Source organism: Tauraco erythrolophus, chromosome 3 (genome assembly GCF_009769465.1).
Source record: "Tauraco erythrolophus isolate bTauEry1 chromosome 3, bTauEry1.pri, whole genome shotgun sequence".
Lineage (NCBI taxonomy): Eukaryota > Metazoa > Chordata > Aves > Musophagiformes > Musophagidae > Tauraco > Tauraco erythrolophus.
In genome coordinates this window covers 60,794,647-60,812,821 of record NC_141467.1, presented here as the reverse complement: position 1 = coordinate 60,812,821, position 18,175 = coordinate 60,794,647, and the positions used below count along the sequence as shown (strand labels likewise).

General features: G+C 45.6%; 1 protein-coding gene across 1 annotated transcript; it reads right to left on the bottom strand.

Annotated features, from left to right (window-relative positions):
• Nucleotides 1–10,131: 10,131 nt before the first annotated feature.
• Nucleotides 10,132–13,004, bottom strand: LOC147529019 (maestro heat-like repeat-containing protein family member 7). Its single transcript, XM_086609312.1, has 2 exons — nt 10,524–13,004; nt 10,132–10,356 (listed from the first exon to the last, which is right to left on the bottom strand). Exons 1-2 carry the CDS (start codon nt 11,718–11,720, stop codon nt 10,132–10,134), a joined length of 1,422 nt encoding a protein of 473 aa, XP_086465438.1. The 5' UTR covers nt 11,721–13,004.
• Nucleotides 13,005–18,175: the final 5,171 nt, after the last annotated feature.

The following is an 18,175-nucleotide window of genomic DNA, read 5'->3' as shown; positions in this document are numbered from 1 at the left end:
CAGAGATCAGGGCAGCGAAATCATTGAGAAGCACAGGACTTCAGAGGATCCTTCTTTTCAAGTCTAATTTCTATTTATTTGGGCAATTTACTTCAAAGCATCTTTTTTTTTTAAATATAAAATTAAATATGATTGTAAAAGAGGTGAATTTTCTCATCCACTTTGCAATGAGGCAGAAAGTAAGTAATTTTATGGTATTTCCTATGGACTTCTGAACTAAAAAGGCAACATGAACGAAAGCATGAACATAATTATTGAATGATTTTGCTTGGAAGTTGTCTTGCTGGCTATTACTTGTAGAAGAGAAGGATGAACAGCAAGATTGACTGTACAGTGGTAGTAGTAGTAACTCCCTGTAGTAGTAATTCCCTGTAGTCTGACTTGGAGAGCCTTGACACTTGGGTTTGCTCCAGGTCAAAGCTTCTGAAAGTAAATGCCCTGTGTCTGGATTTCGGAAAATCTTGGGGAGATATCATTCAAGTCTTCGCATATTCAGCTGGATTTATTCTGTTATTCAGTTATTTGTGTGCTGACTGGCTATGCTACAAAAGAAATGCTAAAGTGGAATAGGCAGAACAAAGTATTACAGTGATCAAAACTATAAAGTTTACTGTCTCTGTTCACAAGCTAAAAAATAGACACAAGTTATTTTCCTAGACTGCACTCTACAGAGATTACAACAAAAAATCAGTCTTCCCGTGTAGTTTCTACAGTTGTTATGTCTTATTCTAAGTAAAGGCAGCAAGCAGCCAGCTGCTTTTGCCCACCTCTGCCTCTTTGCCCAGTCTCCCCAGCTTTATCATCCTCCTTTCCTTCCTTACCCTCTGTGCATCTCTTTCTTTTCCTCTTTGCTGCCTCGGCACCGGGGCAGGACTTGATGAGCTGAGATTGCTGTGTTGAGTTGGAGTCAACTTGCTCAGGGTGAACAGATTTTGTGGAGATATCACCTTCTTATGGTCTGAGAAGTCTCCTGGAGGCACTGACTGAGTGAGATTTTTCAAAAGCTTTTGACATAGCACCATTTGGCAAAATTTCCATGCGAGCAGTGCTTTTGTTGTTCAAGGTGATTCCGTTCCGAAAAATATGAAGTCTTTATGCTAAGCTGTGTTAGTACCAGAGGGCCTCAGCAAAAAGACAAAGTGAAACCAACTGCCTGACCTTGTTCTCTGAAGTGGTTGAACATGTTTCTTTGCCAATTTTGCTCAAACTCATTAAGCTAAAGGCCGAAAATTAGAATGAAGAAAAAACCAACAAACAGATCCAGTATTAACAGTTTGTCTGAAAACAGAAATATAGTGTCTCAGAGAGGACAATGGTCGAGTGTCTCTACCTGCTGCAGCAGTAGTAACTTCTTCAAGGCTGATTTTAAACCCTCTGGGAGTAGCCTTCCACTGGGGGCTATGGGAAGGAGCAGGAGGAGATTTTTTTGTTTGTTGTAGAGGGAGGTCACTCATTTTTCTCCAGTGACTGCTGCTGCCTTTTTGTTGGCTGCTGTGGGGCAAGGCGAGTGGGGCCATAACCTCGTGCTTATTTTGCTGAACTTCGTGATTCAGTAAGTGGCTTAATCCTGTCGACTAATTGTAGCCACCGAACTCATTGGGAACATTTTTCAACAAGTATAGATTTTCAATGTTTATTGTGTTCTTCTAGTTTTCAGTGGAAGAATATTTAGGCCCGGGTAGCTTAAATACGCTTTAAAAATACTATTCACTCTGGAAGTACTCTCCTTGCTAGTCAGGCATTACCTGTCTTTTGTGAGTTTGATGATTTTTAACTACTAAAAATTTGACTTTGCATGAAAGGGGGATGATAATGTTGGTAAAACTACATAAAACTCAGAAGATGTTTAATGTCACCTGTCAGTGATTTTTTAACAGACAACTGTATTTATGCTGCATAAATGAAATACTTGACAGATGTAGAACATAATTTTTTTTTATTCAGGAAGAGTCACTAAGCTCATCAGGTTAGGACAAATTTGATACTCCAGAAGGTAAAAAAAATCCAAATTTGAAACAGGGAAGCTACTATCCTACCTTATCTCATATTGCATCTTCTACACATATCTATGTCTGTATCTCAAAAGGCAAATGGGTATATAGCGGACATTAAGTTTGGAGCCTGTGGTGAAGAGGTTAACAGTTGTACATTCAGAATCTAGTTGCAGTAGAATTGATTGAAAAGGAAATATGTCTTTTCTGCTGAGTGTAAAATGAAGAAAGATAAATGAAAAAACTTCTTAAAAATAAAAACGGAAAGGATTTAATAACAGTGCAGTCTGGGGAGACGATCATAGGAAGAAGGATATATCCGCCTATAGTATTTTAGGAGCAAAAATATGTGCATCTTCTATTGTAAAAGGAGAGCTATGGAGCCAACTATTTAACAGTGAACAAATTACTTTGGAGACATTTTTCAATTCTATTTTCATATCTGAGAGAATTTTAAAGCCCCCAGATTTGAATCCTCCCCAAGCGGGCTAAATTATAATTAAGCAGTTGTATTTCATATCTATGGTGGTTGCACCTTATAGATATATCACTGTCAGAATTAAATGTGTCATCCTTTCTTGTTTTCTTGTTTCTTGGTTGCACTAAAAAGGTCATAAGGCTAAACCACTTTAAAGATTTACTCTTTCATGTATCAATTCATACTTTCTAAGAGATCTTTTTCAAATCTTAAAGATATACAAAGTCTTACCAAAATATAGGATTGATAAGATCATCTGCAATTCATTTACCTTTTGGGAAGTAAAACAAAAACTAGAAAGGCAAATGGCATATTTTGGTTTTTATAGTCGTAATTAATTTTTGCTTATACCTTTCAAAGGAAAGTAGCAATGCAAGTGATAATTATATGTGTGTTGAGTATATATTTTTACTTGTGGAAACAGGTTTTTTTTAAGTTTGATGGCTGAGGCATTAGTTAGCTGCTAGTACTGCTGTTGCTCAGTTTCTGCAATTATTCTTGTGCACACTAGTTAATAATTCTTTCTGTCATAATGTTACAGCACCAATAGACTATTGACTTTATACCAGTAAAATTCCTGTTGGTCTAGAGCTGAATGGCTCACATAATCCCTTTCCTTCTCCTGCATGATAAAGAGCCGCATTCAGACTATGAAAGCAACTGATTTCCTGAATATGCAGGTGGTGTGAAATACTAAGGATAGATGTTTCCACAAGGTATGGTGTTAGATGTGCTTTTATCTTCTATCCTTCTTATTGATCTTGAGTCAGAGAAAAATAATCCACTATTTTAAAAGGCCTATCCTGTAGGACCTTCCTAACAGGGCTAATTGGACCAAGTCCTGCCAGCCTCTAGTGGATAGTTTTTGATAGAGATGGACTATTTGACTCACAGAGGGTTCAGAGGTCTGATGCATGATCAGTCAATAATAACACAGGTAAAAAGCTTTAGGAATGACAGGAAAGCTTGCAGAAAGACCAGACACATGATCTGGTAAAGAAGAGAATAAGTAGAGGAAAAAACAAGAGACTTTTGTGTCTGCTTCTGACCCTTTTATTGATTCCTTCTGTACGTTTGTAAGCACAGTGCAACCTTTATATGTTTTTTCTGTCTTACAGATGGTGAGCCTTTTTACTGAATTTGCCTCACAGCAGTATCGTGGTATTTAGGTGGTTTGTAAAATACTATGTTAGAATTAATCAGAATACAGAAAATGCAGAAAGTTCCCATCAACAATGGCGTTTCCCTTCTTCCTCCATGCAGGACTGGTTCAGACAATTTTCCTGGCAGAGTTTATTTAATTGTATCCAGTTATGCACAAAACAAGGCCCACAGGGAAATAAAAGAGTTGAGGGATTTAAAAAACTTCCACCTACCTGGGCACATAATTATGATGAAAATTGTTTGAGAGGAGTGTACATTTAGTGCATTGCTATAAAGCAATATGGGACAAACACAGAGGGAAATCAGTAGCTGTGTGTATATATGGTACATAGGTTCAAAAATGTTGAACCTGGATCCTTTCCCAGAAGCCGGAATTTTTAATCTGGAAATGGTAAAATCTTACTTATCCTTTCAAGTGACAAAATCTGCAAAAGAACAATATTCATGCACATAGTCTGCAAAATACTAAACAAAACCGGACTTCAATTTATTGAAATAAGTTGCTGCAGAAATGGTTTCTGTAGAAAGCTCACATTACATAGATAACATTACTATTTCACCTGATTATCACTATCTTATTACCTTAGGTGTGCAGAAATGATTGAGTCACAGCAGTATATCCTTAAATATTTATTGTATTTCTTTAGAATTTTTTTTCCTTAATATACAATTTGTTTACACAATGTACTAATCCATAGGGGTAAACTAGCAGCTACGGAGTAGGAATTACAGGGAGAATGGGTGACTGGGAACACCAGCAGTCTGAGTGGAGAGAAAACAAGTAAAGGCAAACCACGGGCCCATAATACTAGTGTCAGCCGAAACACACCATGGGTCTTCAGATTAATCACAGTGCCGAGGGACTGTAGGCTTTTTGAGCCAAACCGCCAGCTGCTAATTGCACGGTAAAGGCTTATCAGAGCTGAGTGCCTAAGAAGCTTCCATGGCAACATCTGCAAAAGAGGACCTTCACCTAAAACCCGGTATCACTGCATCAAGCGTTTCCAGGGGCAGTGGGACTGATCTTGCCCATGGGGCTGGGCTGAACAGCAGGGATGACCATGAGCTTTGAAGATCCCTAGTTACTTTGTTGCCATGGACACCAAAAGAAGAGAAAATCTAATTATAAGAACAGCTTATCTGCTTTTTTCCCCCCAAGACACTCATGGAAAGCCAGGAACATAACTCTTCATGGCAGCCTTGGGCACATTCCATATTTTTTTTCCGGAGGCAACAAAGGTACAAGAGCAGAGGCCTCTGTTTGATTCTGCCTGCTTTCAAATGGTTCATTCTTGTATTGTCCAGACTATATACAAAATTTAGTGTCACCTCTCCTGCAGAAGAATAGCTCTTCTCTCTTCTTTCATCCTGGCTGATTCCTAAAAGCCGGTCTTGTATTTTTGGTATTTCTAATAATGGAGGGAAAGTTAATGATGAGGTATCCTGCATTGTGCTGAAAAGCATAAAGAAGAATACCTCATCATAATCCTTTGCACCCTGTAGACCTGCCTAGAAAACCCAGACTCTCATTTCCTTGGAACCAGGATTCATCCCTGTGATCGTCTAAGACGATCACTGAAAATCTCTTTTGAGTTAGCATGTGTACATTGTGGTTTCTGAAACAGTACCGTGTGGGTCACTGACATGCACCATTGGAAGGATGCAAATTTTGCAATGCTGCAATTAATATTTTAATCCTGTTGTTCTCGCCTGACTATTCCAGAACAGTAGGACATCATTTATCTTGAAGAAGTTTTTCTTTATAGCTTTTAGCCTCTTCCTTATCAATGTTAACATCATAAATTATAAACCTATCTTGATAGAGGACTCATAATTGTGTCTGAATTTATTGCTGAATGCTAACACAATAAATTTAATCTGAATAGTTTTTGAGACTTTCCTAACTCTTCATCAATTTAAGAGGTGGATTAAGTGTTTTACAAGCATCGTGTGGTTTTAAGCTATATAACATCCCATAAACACTTGGTAAAATTCAAGGTAAATATAATTCAAAATCTAGTCAAAACTTCAGATTTGAATGACTGAAGTAAGACACTCAGATTCACACCTAAAAATTTAGTGAGATGATTTTATCATTTATGTAGAAATATCTAAGTTTTATTACTGGAATTTACAGATTAAATTGCTATTGACATGTGAATGTTCTGAATGAAACCAAACACAGCACTGGTGGAACCCGGTAAGGACAGGCTCACTTGGCCAGCATGTGAGAGATTGAGACAGTGATTATATCTGGTTTGGAATGAGGAGGTGAGCCTTGGCTTTCTACATTTCTAGCAAGGGTTTTGGCTACTACTTTGTCTTTCTCTGAATATTTGTTTATCTACAATGGACTGTCTCCAAGAGGAAAGGCTAAAGCCTAAAGATGAGTTGTTTCCATAACCCTAACCACCAACCCATTTGCCAGCCTTGGCTGCTGGAGCTCCCTCTCTCTCTCTCCCTTTATGGGTATATATGCATCCACCTTCCATCTTCGGCAGTAATAAAGGGCCATCAAAACAGAGAGTTTCTACAAAAATTTTGTTCAAGAATGGGTTATTCACAGATCTTGAGCTTTTCTGGCTTGAGGAAAACCTGCTATACAAGACAGTCTTTGCTAGCTGATCACAGGACTTGGGGAATTTATCTGATTGTTGTGCAAAATTACTTAGAGCCATTGGACGGCACACCTCTAAAAAGCATTTACATTCTGGTTACCTGTAAGTAATTTTAGGAGTAACATTGGTTTTAGTTCTGATGCAGTTTTTCTTAGAAATTGCACATCTGCATAGGAAGCTTGTTGCTGGGCTCAGTCTCTCTAAGGCAAATATTTTTTAGGAGAGTTTCTGTCTGTAGGATGCAAAGGAGCCAAAGGGTTACATGTTGTCAGGAGCGTTACAGGCTGTGTGCACGTGTCCTGTTTTCTAAAGCTAATCAGTGGTTTGCTTGTGTCATATGAAATAAGCACTTTATGCATGTTTAATACCTTGTCCTTTAACAGCCTGTGTGGATAAAACCCAGATTGTTTCATCTTTAACAGCCAGCTGTGTAAAATACCTGATTGGCACACTCTCTGTACTGGTAGAAAGCAGCAATTCCTGCCATTTGCATGACGGATCAAGCAAGAAGTCGCAGTAAAGAACACTAGTGTCTTCACTTAAAGCATCTCCTGAAACAATGAAAATAAAATTACTGGGGGCTAAAAGACCGTCTATTCTTGAGGTTTCAAAGGATCTTGGCATTTACTAAAAAAAAAATCCTTTGGTACGTAGAGCAATTAGCAACCTAAAGCAATTAGTAATCTTCTTTTGCCACAATTGAAAAGTACTTTGGAAAATTAGCTGGTATGGGTTTCTAATTTATTCAAACAAAAAGGAACTGCCTTGGTGCCATTTACTTTATGAATATGCTGATAATTTGTAATAACAGGCAGTTATAATAACAGTAAAAGAAGTGAAATCAGGAAAAAAGCGAAGACAACCCAGTCACGCAGTATGTACTTCAGTGTACTGTCTAAGCCTTTGATGATTTCCTTCGTTCCCCTGCCAAAGTCTCAATTTGCACTGGATGTTTCTTTTCGATGCCACTTGCTCACACTAATGATACCCAGTCAACGCTTTCTCCTTCTCTAGATTTTGTTCAGCTTGGCTCACTCTTGCAATTTTCTGTGTTCCGCTTCTAGTGAGAATTTTCTTTTCCTTCCCCTCCTTCTTGTCTTCCAGAAATGAAATTTTTAGCCTGGTATTTTTACTCCATGAGCAGTATTACCGAATTTAGTGGCACTACACACAGCAAGTAATGGCAATAAAATCGGCCTTTGGTATTATATGTGACCCAATTAGTACCGTTCTAAGTGAAGCATGAGTTTTCCAGGTTGATACCCAACTGGGCGGTAAGCAGTTGGAAAATTAATCCCAGACTCATTCTCTTCTTGCATCACTTATTTAAACGAATGTCTCAAAAGGCGCACTGCCGTATGCTGCAAAACACTGGCAGGCATGTTCAGATTCATTTTCACACTTAGCAATCTACAATTCAGCAACAGCGTCAAACAACGCGGTGCAAAACGCCCGTTTGCGCTCTTGGTGGCAATTTATGCATGAGCTTAAATGCCTTTTTGTCTTTATCTTCTAACGACCGACGCTGCTTCATACGCTGAAGCATAATGGCTGCAAAAGGCTTAAAGTATGTGCCTTTCTGTTGCTCGGCGCCGCTGAGGAATTATAAATATAACAAGGGAAAACAAAAAAAAAAGGCACATGGGTGCGCGGCAGTGCCGGGCAGAGGGGAGAAGGCAGAGGCTGCCGAGAGACTCACCCCCGCTGCCGGCGGCACCTCCCGCCCCGCACGGCGCGGCGGCAGCGCGGGGAGCCCGGCCGGGGCAGCCGCCGCACCGGGCCGGGACACGGGACAGCCGGGCCGGGACACGGGACACGGGACAGCGGGGGCGGGACACGGGACGGCCGGGGCGGGACACGGGACACGGGACGGCCGGGGCGGGACACGGGACAGCCGGGGCGGGCGGGCGGCGGCGGCCTTGCTGGGTTACGCCGTGTCGGGGTACCGGCGTCCTCCGCTGCTGCTGCGGCTGCAATCCGCGCTGCGGGCGGGAAGCGGCCGCCGCCTCCCGCGGGAGCTGCTCCCCCCGCCGCGGACGGGGCTCGTGTTTTTCGGGTTGTGCGCAGGAGAAATGGGCTCTCCGTGCAGCTCGGCGAATTTTGGGCTTTGCCCCGACCCTTGGGTTCGAGCAATTGCTTGCCGGTTCTTAACCCTTTGTGCGGTGGTGCTCAAATAAACCCAATTAACCTCAAATAATTCAGGGTTTGTTTTGCGAGTATCACAGGTACACATGTGTTTAAATACTCCCTCTTTCGTGTCACTCCTGCTCCTGCACTGAGGAAAGCTTTGTCCTCCACGCTTGGTTTTTCTTCATACGCTTCACTCTCAGCATCACTATTTACACACTGTTCACTCCTGCAGCTCAAGTAGGTTCTCTGTAGTATCGATCGAGCAACTAATAGGACTCGATTAATGGGAAAAAGGGAAAGGGGAAGGGCTAAGGGAGCTGTAGCCTTCCCCACTCCATCCTGGAGTCAGCAGAGACTGGCTTAGTCAGCTGGCACAGGCACAACCCCCATTCAGAGAGCTAAATTCACCCACCTTTTTTCACAACACTGTTGTGCTCAAGCAATTAATTATGTATGAGTGAAGGTGCCAAAATCGGGAGGCAGAGGAGGTGGGAGGGGCGAGATTTAGGGGTTGTGTATGTAAAATTTGTGTTTCTCTAGCTCCAGCTACACCATTTGTTTTCAGTCTGATTCTTATTGAATTCTCATGCCAGGCATCAGAAAAGTGAACAAACAATTCTAAGTTTGAAGCAAAGAAGATTAAGATTTGGGTATCGCTGTCATAAAATCAACACTTCTCTTACCTCCTGAAAAATGAATCATCTTTCTTTTCTTGTCAAAAAGGCAAAGAGAAGGCTCAGTGGGAGCTTGAGCTCTTTGGGGAGAGCTCGGTATTTATCCCACACAATCTGCTGGGATCATCCCAAAAAGAAACAACCAGGCTAATCTTAAAGTGACTTTTATTTATTCCTGTAAAACTAATCAATGACATCAACAGCATCTCGTGTCTCAGATCCAAAGCTGGGTGGAAGTTTGGGTTGTGTTCACTGATCCCCATTCCCTCCCTGGAGCAGAGTACCAGCTGCCGGCAGAACTGTGCTTCCACGTGCTGGGAAGCCAATTTGCTGTGAAAAATGATTAACTGATAGTGCCCCAAAGGACAAGTAATTGTAAATAATAATTAAAGAGACCTTCTTTTATTTGGTTTTGTTTTTTAATTAAAAAACCCATCAGTATCAGATAATCAGGCCCGTAGACCATTCTACAGATATCTGAGGAATATTATATGGGGTATGAAGTTGTCAATCTATTGCAGTGAAGTTGCAAGTAAACTTTTGTTTACTAACTTGTTGAACAATCTTTGCAATAAAGTGTGGCCCCTGATCTGATGATTACCACGGGAACCCCAAATCTCAGCATGATTCCTTGCAGTAGTACTTTGGTTGCTTCTCTGGCTTTATTAGTTTGGCAAGGGAATGCTTCTGGCCACCCTGAAAGGTATCCGTCAAGACCAACAGGTATCGAAACTCCTCTTTTCTTGGGAGTTCTGAGAAATCAGTTTGCCACAGTTCTCCTGGATAATTCCCTTTCCCTATTTGGCCGGGCTGGGCTTTTGTTCCTGTCTTGGGATTACTCTGCAAACAAATCTCGAACTGCTATGTTACTTGCTGGATAGCAGTCCATAACTACGGCCCATAGCAATGCAAGGGCTATTATTATTTCACCTGTGGAGTTGTTGTTTTGTTTTGGTTTTTTTTTTGTGATACCAGAGATATTCATTGCAATTTACAAGCAGCTTTTATAGATCGTTCTTCTGGCCACGATGTGTGATGACCAGGCAGGTGACAGGCAGCTGGTGGCCCCGAAGCACTCAGATGCTGGCCGGATCTGGAGACTGCACCACGTCCTCCTTCAGCCGGTTGCCGGTGAGATCTGCCGGCTGGGTTGCCTCCTCTGTCGCTGCCTTCTCCTCCTCTGCTGCTGCCCACTCCTCCTCGTGCTGATGGAGCTGCTCCAGATGCAGCCTGGCCAGGCGAAGCTGCTTCTCCTGCGGCCTCTCCTCCACCTCTTCCTCTGCAGCCTCCTGCCACCAGCGCTCCAATGGCGGGATGCGGGGACGACATGAACACCGCCACCCCCACAAGCACCAGCACCCGCTCCCGCACAACCCTTCCCTCTCCAGCTTGGAGTCGCTGGACACCTCCTCGTCGACAGCCCAAAAGGCCACCCGCGACTTCCCCTCAGCGCTTGGGACCTTGGCACGGGAAGTGCCAGAGGCTGCGGCTGCTCCTTCGCCTCGGCCTGAGCAGAGGCCTCGCTGGGGGCTGGGTGCCGACTCCACCATGCCTTCCGCAGCTGCGAGCGCAGCCATTGCAGGTTAAGCCTCAACTTGGGCTCTCGTCGTCCTCCTCCTCCTCCTGCTTCGAGGATGTGGAGCATCTGAATCGCCAGGGAGGTGACTGTGAGGCTGGGATCTTTGCTGGTGTCTTGAAGGGCCTCTCTGATGTACTTCATCTCACAATCCACCACCTGCTGTCCCAAGAGCCCGAGGAACCTGACGACCTCCTGCCGCAGGAGCTCCTGTGGGTTCTGCAGGTAGTGCTGGCTATGGTGCAGGTAGTCCTTGGCCCTGCTCTTCTTCCTGGCCAGCAGGCACTTGCCGATCTTCCATGCCTGCACAGTCTCGACCAGCTGCGCCAACTGCCTCCACTTCAGGAACTGGCCAGTGCTGCAGAGGGCTTCCTGGGAGTCCTTGGCCATGCTCTTGTCCTCATCGTACAGGTGAAAGAGCAGCAGCAGCAGGCTGTCCCACACCACCTCTTTCATCTTCTTCCTTTTGGCACCTGCCAGGAGCCCCATCGTGTTTCGGAAGAGATCAATGAAGAGCTGCCGCACGGTGCCCGACTCGTCGTTGAAGAGCCACCGGAGCTTGTCAGCCAGCGCCAGGGCGGTGCGGCTGGACTCCTTCCCCTCCAGGAGCTGGGGCATGTTGGCGAGCATGGGCAGGACCATGTCACTGGCATCACCGTCGCCATCCTCCAGCTGCTCCATGACAACAGGCAGCAGGACGAGGGATTTCTTTGCCACGTCTGGCCTCTTGGTGAGCGTGAGGATGCCCCTGAGCACCAGTCTGGGCATCTCCGGGCACTGGCTCTTCAGATAGGTGGGGAAGATTTCCAGGGCACGGTCCAGCTCTTTGTTGAGGTTGGTGCAGCCCAGCATCTCAATCAGGAAGGCCATGGTGATCATCTCCTGGATGAGATCCTCCACACTGAGGAGCTCTGCCTGGCAGCAGAAGATGGTGGAGCACAGCTGTCTTAGGGTCTTCGTCATCTCCCTGGCCATGATGCACACTCCCGAGATGCAGGTCTCGGCGCGGAGCAGGGCATCCCAGCCACCCTGTGCCTCGACAGCCAGCACCTGCTCCTCAAAGCCCATGCTGCAGAGCAGCAGTCTCATGGAGTACACCAGGGACCTCAAGGGAGTGAGTGGATCCTATTCATCCTCCTTCCAGAAGATGTGCACCTCCTGCAGCATCAGCTCCCTGGCGAAAGGCACTTGGAGAAGCAGTGCCGGGAAAAGCCGGGGGAAAATTGCCTCCACCACCTGCGGGTGGGTGGGCTGCACGAGGATCTTGGTTATCATTCTGGTTGCGGCCAGGGAGAGGACGCCTGCGTCGTCCTGGGTGAAGGTGGAGGTCTGGCACGTCAGCGGGTCCATCAGCATGCCAAGCAGCCCCCGCAGCACCCTCTCCACAGCCTGGGGCTGGGAGAGCATGGTCTTCCACATGGCCGTGGCGGCACTGGTGCACAATGGGGAGTGTCGAAGCAGGCTGGCCACCACCTCGCTGGGGTGTCTGTCCAGCAGCACCAGCAGGGCCCTGTTCAGGCTGGTGAGGGCTCTTGTCTCGTTGATGGAGGGCAGGTTTGTGTAGATGGCCCACACGATGTTCATGACCTGCATCTGCTGGAAATCAGAGTCTGCCACAAGGACGTCCACCATGTCAGCAGCTGCTGTGATGGTGTCAGCACTCGAGGATTGCAAGTTCTTGATTGCCATGAGGAGGATGTCTACTCACTCGGAGGGTTGGAGGCATTTCAGGAACTGCAGGAAGATTTTGCATGCAGGGCTGGTTTCTGAATGCTCGCAGGGCTGCCCTGCTTGCCAGTCCTCCTGGAGCCACTGCTGCCCTGCCTCATGCAACCTCAAGCCCCTGCTTCTTTGCTGCAAGATGAAGGTATGCAGGTGATGGAGAGCTGCTTCAGCCTCGTAGCAGGTGCCCGTGTCCTTGTAGGTGCAGCAGAGGGTGAGGTGCCCCACCAGCCTCCCCAGCATCCCAAAATGTTTTAACTCAGAGCACTCATGCTTGTGGGCTCTGGATAGTGCAAAGCAGGGGCAGACCAGCAGTAGAGGGTAGGTGGTGATGAATTTGATCAGCCTGACAATCCGTGCCATTGCCCTCTCCTGCACCGCTGCCGTCCAGGAATTGATGAAGGGAAACAGGAGCTGCAAGTGGTTCTGCAGCTCCAGGATGCCAAGGCTGTTGGTGTTGCATACCAGTGCCTGCAGCATTCTGTCCATTGCGGCCAGGGTCTGGGAGCAGAGAGAAGCCTCGGGGTCCTGGCTGTCGTCCTGTGGAGGTAGGTGGAAGATGCTGCGGAAGCAGGTCTGAATGAGGCTTTTCTTCTTCTCCTGCTCCTGTACAAGCAGCCCTGCTTTGCTCATGGAGGTGATGGTCAGCATGGCTTGCAGCCGCACCATAGTGCCCAGGTAGTCAGCGGGCTCCTCTTGCAGCAGCCCCTCCATGGTCTGCATCAGCAGCAGCTGGCTGAAGAAAACATGCCACATAGAATCATAGAATCATAGAATGGTTAGGGCTGGAAGGGACCTTCAAAGGTCATCTAGTCCAACCCCCCTGCAAGGAACAGGGATATCTCCAACTAGATCAGGTTGCTCAGGGCCTCGTCCAACCTGGCCTTGAATGTCTCCAGGGATGGAGCATCCACCACCTCTCTGGGCAACCTGTTCCAGTGTTCTACCACTCTCATGGTAAAATATTTTTTCCTAATATCCAATCTGAATCTACATGACACAGCTCATGCTGACAGTGTGGCAGGCAGTGCAAGTGGAGGCAAGAAACTTCAGCTTCTGACCCTCTTGCTCTGGTCTGCTCCTGACGGAGTCCCGGATGATGGCTGGGTTATTCTGTTCCTGCCTGGCCGCAGCTGAGATGGAGCAGCCCGAATCCGCCATTCTCACACATCTCCCTGGGCTCGGAGCTGGGAGCCGGGGCAGCTCCGTTCTCCCCCCAGGCCTCCCTGGGGCGGTCAGGGGATCTCCTTGCCATCCTGCAGAAGGAGCAGAGGGAGGGAAGAGAGGGGCGACAGGAACCCGGCACCACGCGGGGCTGCCTTGCCAGAGGCGGTGAGGCAGAGGTGGCTGTGCTGGGGGACTCCTCGCTCCTGTGCTGTCCCAACACCTTCCTCTCAGACACTGCGAGGGCAGGGCCAGGTGACACAGAGTCACACAGTACCCCAGTGTCACCCCCTAAGCCCCCTCCTGCAGCCCCAGCCCCTCAGGCACGCCAGGGCTCTTCACTCTTCTGCATGACGCCGGGGAAAAGTCTCACGGGGCTCCCCTTCGCGCGCAGACTCGCCAGCGCACTGGGACGCGGGATGCGCTCCTGCTGCTGGCTCAGCAGCGAGTGATCGGCTCAGCTGGGAATCTTGATGAAATTAAATGAAATGAGGGGAAGAGGGCAAAGAGGTGACGTGCTTTGACAACTCTGTCCCTGCTCCCGGGCGCTGGCCTGTGTGCCAGTGCAGGCTAGGGAGTGGCAGGGTGACAGTAGGGCAAATGGCCTCTTGTTATGACATGCTAAACTCCCTGCTCCCAGCCACAGATCTCCTTGCTGCCGGTTAGCTCCTGTTTGTACATTACCCCTCCTTTTTTAAGTCCCTTTTTAAAGTTTTTCAGGGCCTCCCTGCAGTTGGCAGTTTGAGGGTGGCTGGTCTCACCCCACTCTCCCAAGGACTTTCCCGTGGAAGATGGATGTGTCTTGGGACAGGCCACAGAGACTGTCCTGGTTCTCAGAGTTTCATTGAAGTGGTTTCTGAAGGTGACTAGTAATTTATTTTAAATTGTAGCATGAACTTCTGCCATCTACAAGTGAAAGACAAAGCACAAGCCTTATGCTGAAGATTTAGTCTGCTACGACCAAAATATGTGTACAAAAACTGTTTAGGAATCAGTATTGCATATACTTTCCTGCCTCTTTTTTGCCCTTCCTCTCCTTTGCTGGTCTTTGAAGAGGACAAAATACACCATTTCCTGAGAGCTGCGTTCACACAGAGAGCTAACATTTCTGGATGCAGAGAGATGGGAGAACTTTGTTTCCCTGGTAACCGGAGCCACCAGAAAGCATTTCCAGCATCTCCTCCCTTTGCTCAGGTTCACTATTGTTGTAGCCTTTGGTCAATAGGTAGTAAAACCAATTATGAACTCAAAAAAGCATCTCGATAGTGTTCTTCACTTAACTCATCTGGCCTCCCTCCCAACCTCTGGAATAAAAAGTGACCTCTGCAAATGATCCCGTATCAAAGTATCCAGTGTTGCAATTCATGGTTGAACTTCAAGGTCTGCCCTATCCTGCACATTTAACTTAAACCTAGAAAGCGTCACAGTCTTCTGGGAAACAGTGTCAGCAACTAAGCAGCTTTCCCTCAGAACCTACATGTGCTGGCGGGATGGAGCTGGGTCTCTGCAGCGGCACGGTGAGCGGGTGCCGCACAGAGTCGTGCCGGTGATTCAGTGCTGTTCATTCTTACCTCTGAGTCAGGGCTGAATTAATATCCCAGCATATTGTTAAGGTTTTGAAGCAGTGTGCTGATGGGGGCAGTTCTTTACTTTAGCTTTTGGTAATTAAAAAGACAACACTGAAGCCCTTCCCACCCCCTATTGTTAAATATCACGTATTTCCCTCCCTCCATGTTCCTTCTTCATTCAAAGAATTTCACTAGGATCGCAAAACAAAACACTTTATGGATACACAATTCCCAGTTTATGATTGTCTTTCCACTTAAATGTAGCAATATTGTGTAGCTGATCTGTGAATGAGGTAGAGAGCCTGGAGGGGAAAATAATGGTTGTGTAAATGCATGTGTATTGCAGTGCCTAGGTATTGGACTACTGAGTGTGGTAGTTCTTGAGGGATGGAAGTCACGGCTTAAACAATGGTGCCTAAATATAGAATTTGGTATATAGTTTTGTATTTTAATGAAAAAAAGTCCAGGTGATTTCTGTTGTGTCTCCCAAAGCCCAGAGAGGTGAACATGGGCTCTATAGTGCTGTAGCAATAAAATCTGGGGGCATGTGAGCCACAGGGTTGTAACAACAGTGCTAGAGGAAAGTTGTAGCTGAGTGGTGAGAGAGTGCTTTTGTGCTGTCTGTCTTCCCTAAATCTTTCCTTGCTTTCCTTTGGAAGAACAGGCAATCACCTTTTTTCTCATGTGATCTATGAGAGGGAACAGGGACTTCTGGCATCAGTGTGGGAACAGAGCAGGCGAGGTCACCTGAAAACCCTTTCTTTCTCCTCCCCTGTGACTTCAGGAGACTCCTGGGCTTTCCTGCAGGGCTATTGGGAAGGACACAGAGGTGTTGAGCAGTTACCTCAGGAGAGGAAGATGGTAACAGAGCGTAGTTCTCCCTCTGCCCTTGTTTTTTCTGTTGATATCATTCCACGTGTTTTCAGTACCAGTGGTGAGACCAATTACTGCTGATAATCCAGATATTAAAGTTTTCATCAAGAAAGCAAACACAAGAAAGGAAAAGATTATTTTTAAGAGTTTACATGAATTTGGCTTGACTTTCAGAAGAAAAGGCATTCCTCTAGCCCAGTGCTTTCTTTCTACTGACTTGCAAAGGCCTACTGCTATCAAGAGCCAGAATTGAGCCTCCAACATGGAGCACCCACAGACAGAAAGCACCAGGCAACTTGAATGTTGTCTCTGGCTCACCCTGTAATTTGTAGTGCTATGGTAAAACTCCACCTCATTCCAGTCCCATATAGTCGCAATGCACACTCCAGTAAGCGTCAGTGACCATAGCTGTGAGCACATCTTTTTTGTGCTAGCTCTAAGATCACTGGACAGTTTCAGCACAGAATTTAGCTAGAGAAAGAGTAGCTTACTGTCCAGCTGCTGATGCTTGAAAAAGCTCTTAACCTTACTGAGTTTTTTACGTCACTTTTTACATCATCTGCGCTTTAGATTTATGCAGAGCAATGATAGACTTTTCTTCCCCATATAGAAGTTTCCGATCCACCTGTAGCAATTACAGTGACAAACTGTTGCTTCTTTCTCCCTCACTTCAACCTAACCCCTAGAATCCATTTTCTTCATTACTTTGCAGCTATATATTCTCAAATTTAATGTGCTTATCCAAACAAAATGATTACTAAGAGGTGGATTATCAATGAATGCTAAAATATGGCTATCTTATAGCTGTCTTGTGTATTTTAATTCCGGAAGTCTAGGGAATATGTTAACAAGAAGTTGAAAATTGCCAAGAAAAGCAATATATGAGAAGAAGTAACAGTAGCAATTCCCTTCAGTACATTTGCAAAAGCCCATAGATTGCAGAGGATAAAAACAGGATGAAGGGTACATTTTATGTTAAGATCTCCCTTTATCTTCCAAGAAGCTATTATTGTTCCAGGGCTGTGTTCTATCCTCAAGTATTGTTTGGGGGTGTTTTTGTCATGTGTTTGCTATTTTGCAATTTTTTGCATCTTCATTTAGGGTGAAACTTTTAGACAACTCTATACAGATGATAGTGAGGAGATGCTGATGTTCTGGAGAAAGCATTGACTGGAGTCAAAGCCATCACCAGGTTTGAGGTGAGAGGTGAGATCAAGAGGATCTGTATCTTTTAAACCTTCTTCATGAGTTTTGACTCTATAGCTAACATAATTTCTCTTCTTGATTATAGGTTCAGAAAAAAAAATGTTTTAGAAATAGAAACCGCAGCCTGGTCACAGATGCTCAACAAGAGGAGCATGAAGTTTCAACATTAGAAAAGGATGAAGGAAACTCACGACCTCTTTCCCAGCCGTCTAAGCTTCACCAAATGCCCAGAGAATCAGGACTGTTTGCTATTGCCAGCAGAGACCTGCGTTCCAGTTGCATGCTTTGAGATGCAGCCAGCCTGGCTGTTCTCCACCTCTTCCAAGGGAGTGTAAACAACTCAGGGTCTCACTTCCCCACTTTGCCATTTAGAGGGACTTCTGGGGAGGATTTCAAGGTCTGTTTGCAAATTAAGGGATATCCTGAATGCAGATTGGTGTGTTCCCAAACCCTGCTTGATGGAATATATTAGGGATAAGCTCTCAGGGATGTGATTTCTGTACACACCATCCCTTCATCCCTGGCTGCAGCTGGAGCCTTGGGAGAGCAGAGCTCCAGCAATGCTACAGCTAATTCTTGGCTTCTCATACAGTGTGGGACAGTTTGAATAAACTAAGGACAGTAATCGAGGTGCCTCTCTCTGCTTTGGTAGCCAGCTTCTGACTTTCCTCCAAGTTGTAAAGGAACATGGGCACAGCCACCCAGCGAGAAGTGTTTTGAATGCACAATTGTGAAGCTGAGGCACGAAAGAGCTGATGGACCAGGCCAGGCATCTAAACTGAAAATTCCTGTTTTATTCAGCATCTACTGTTCTGTAAAATCATGTGGGGTTCAATACGGCAGAGAGAATCATTGCTTGAGGCCTGGGAGTGCAGGGGGAATGAGGAAAGGCAACTCAGAAAAGTGCATTAAAAAGAAGCATTTGTTCATTGCAGAACTTATTTCTTGCTTTTCTTTCAATTTATCTGCCTCTCAGTATTTAGACAGAAGTCATGTGAGCTGCTGAGCTTC

What these genes read in the sequence shown, in the direction of transcription:
- LOC147529019 (XM_086609312.1), bottom strand. Translation starts at nt 11,720, where the DNA reads ATGAGACTGCTGCTCTGCAGCATGGGCTTTGAGGAGCAGGTGCTGGCT. An exon ending in CGCAGCCTCTGGCACTTCCC is followed by an intron (nt 10,357 to 10,523) that starts GTGCCAAGGTCC and finishes CCGCCATTGGAG; the next exon opens with CGCTGGTGGCAGGAGGCTGC.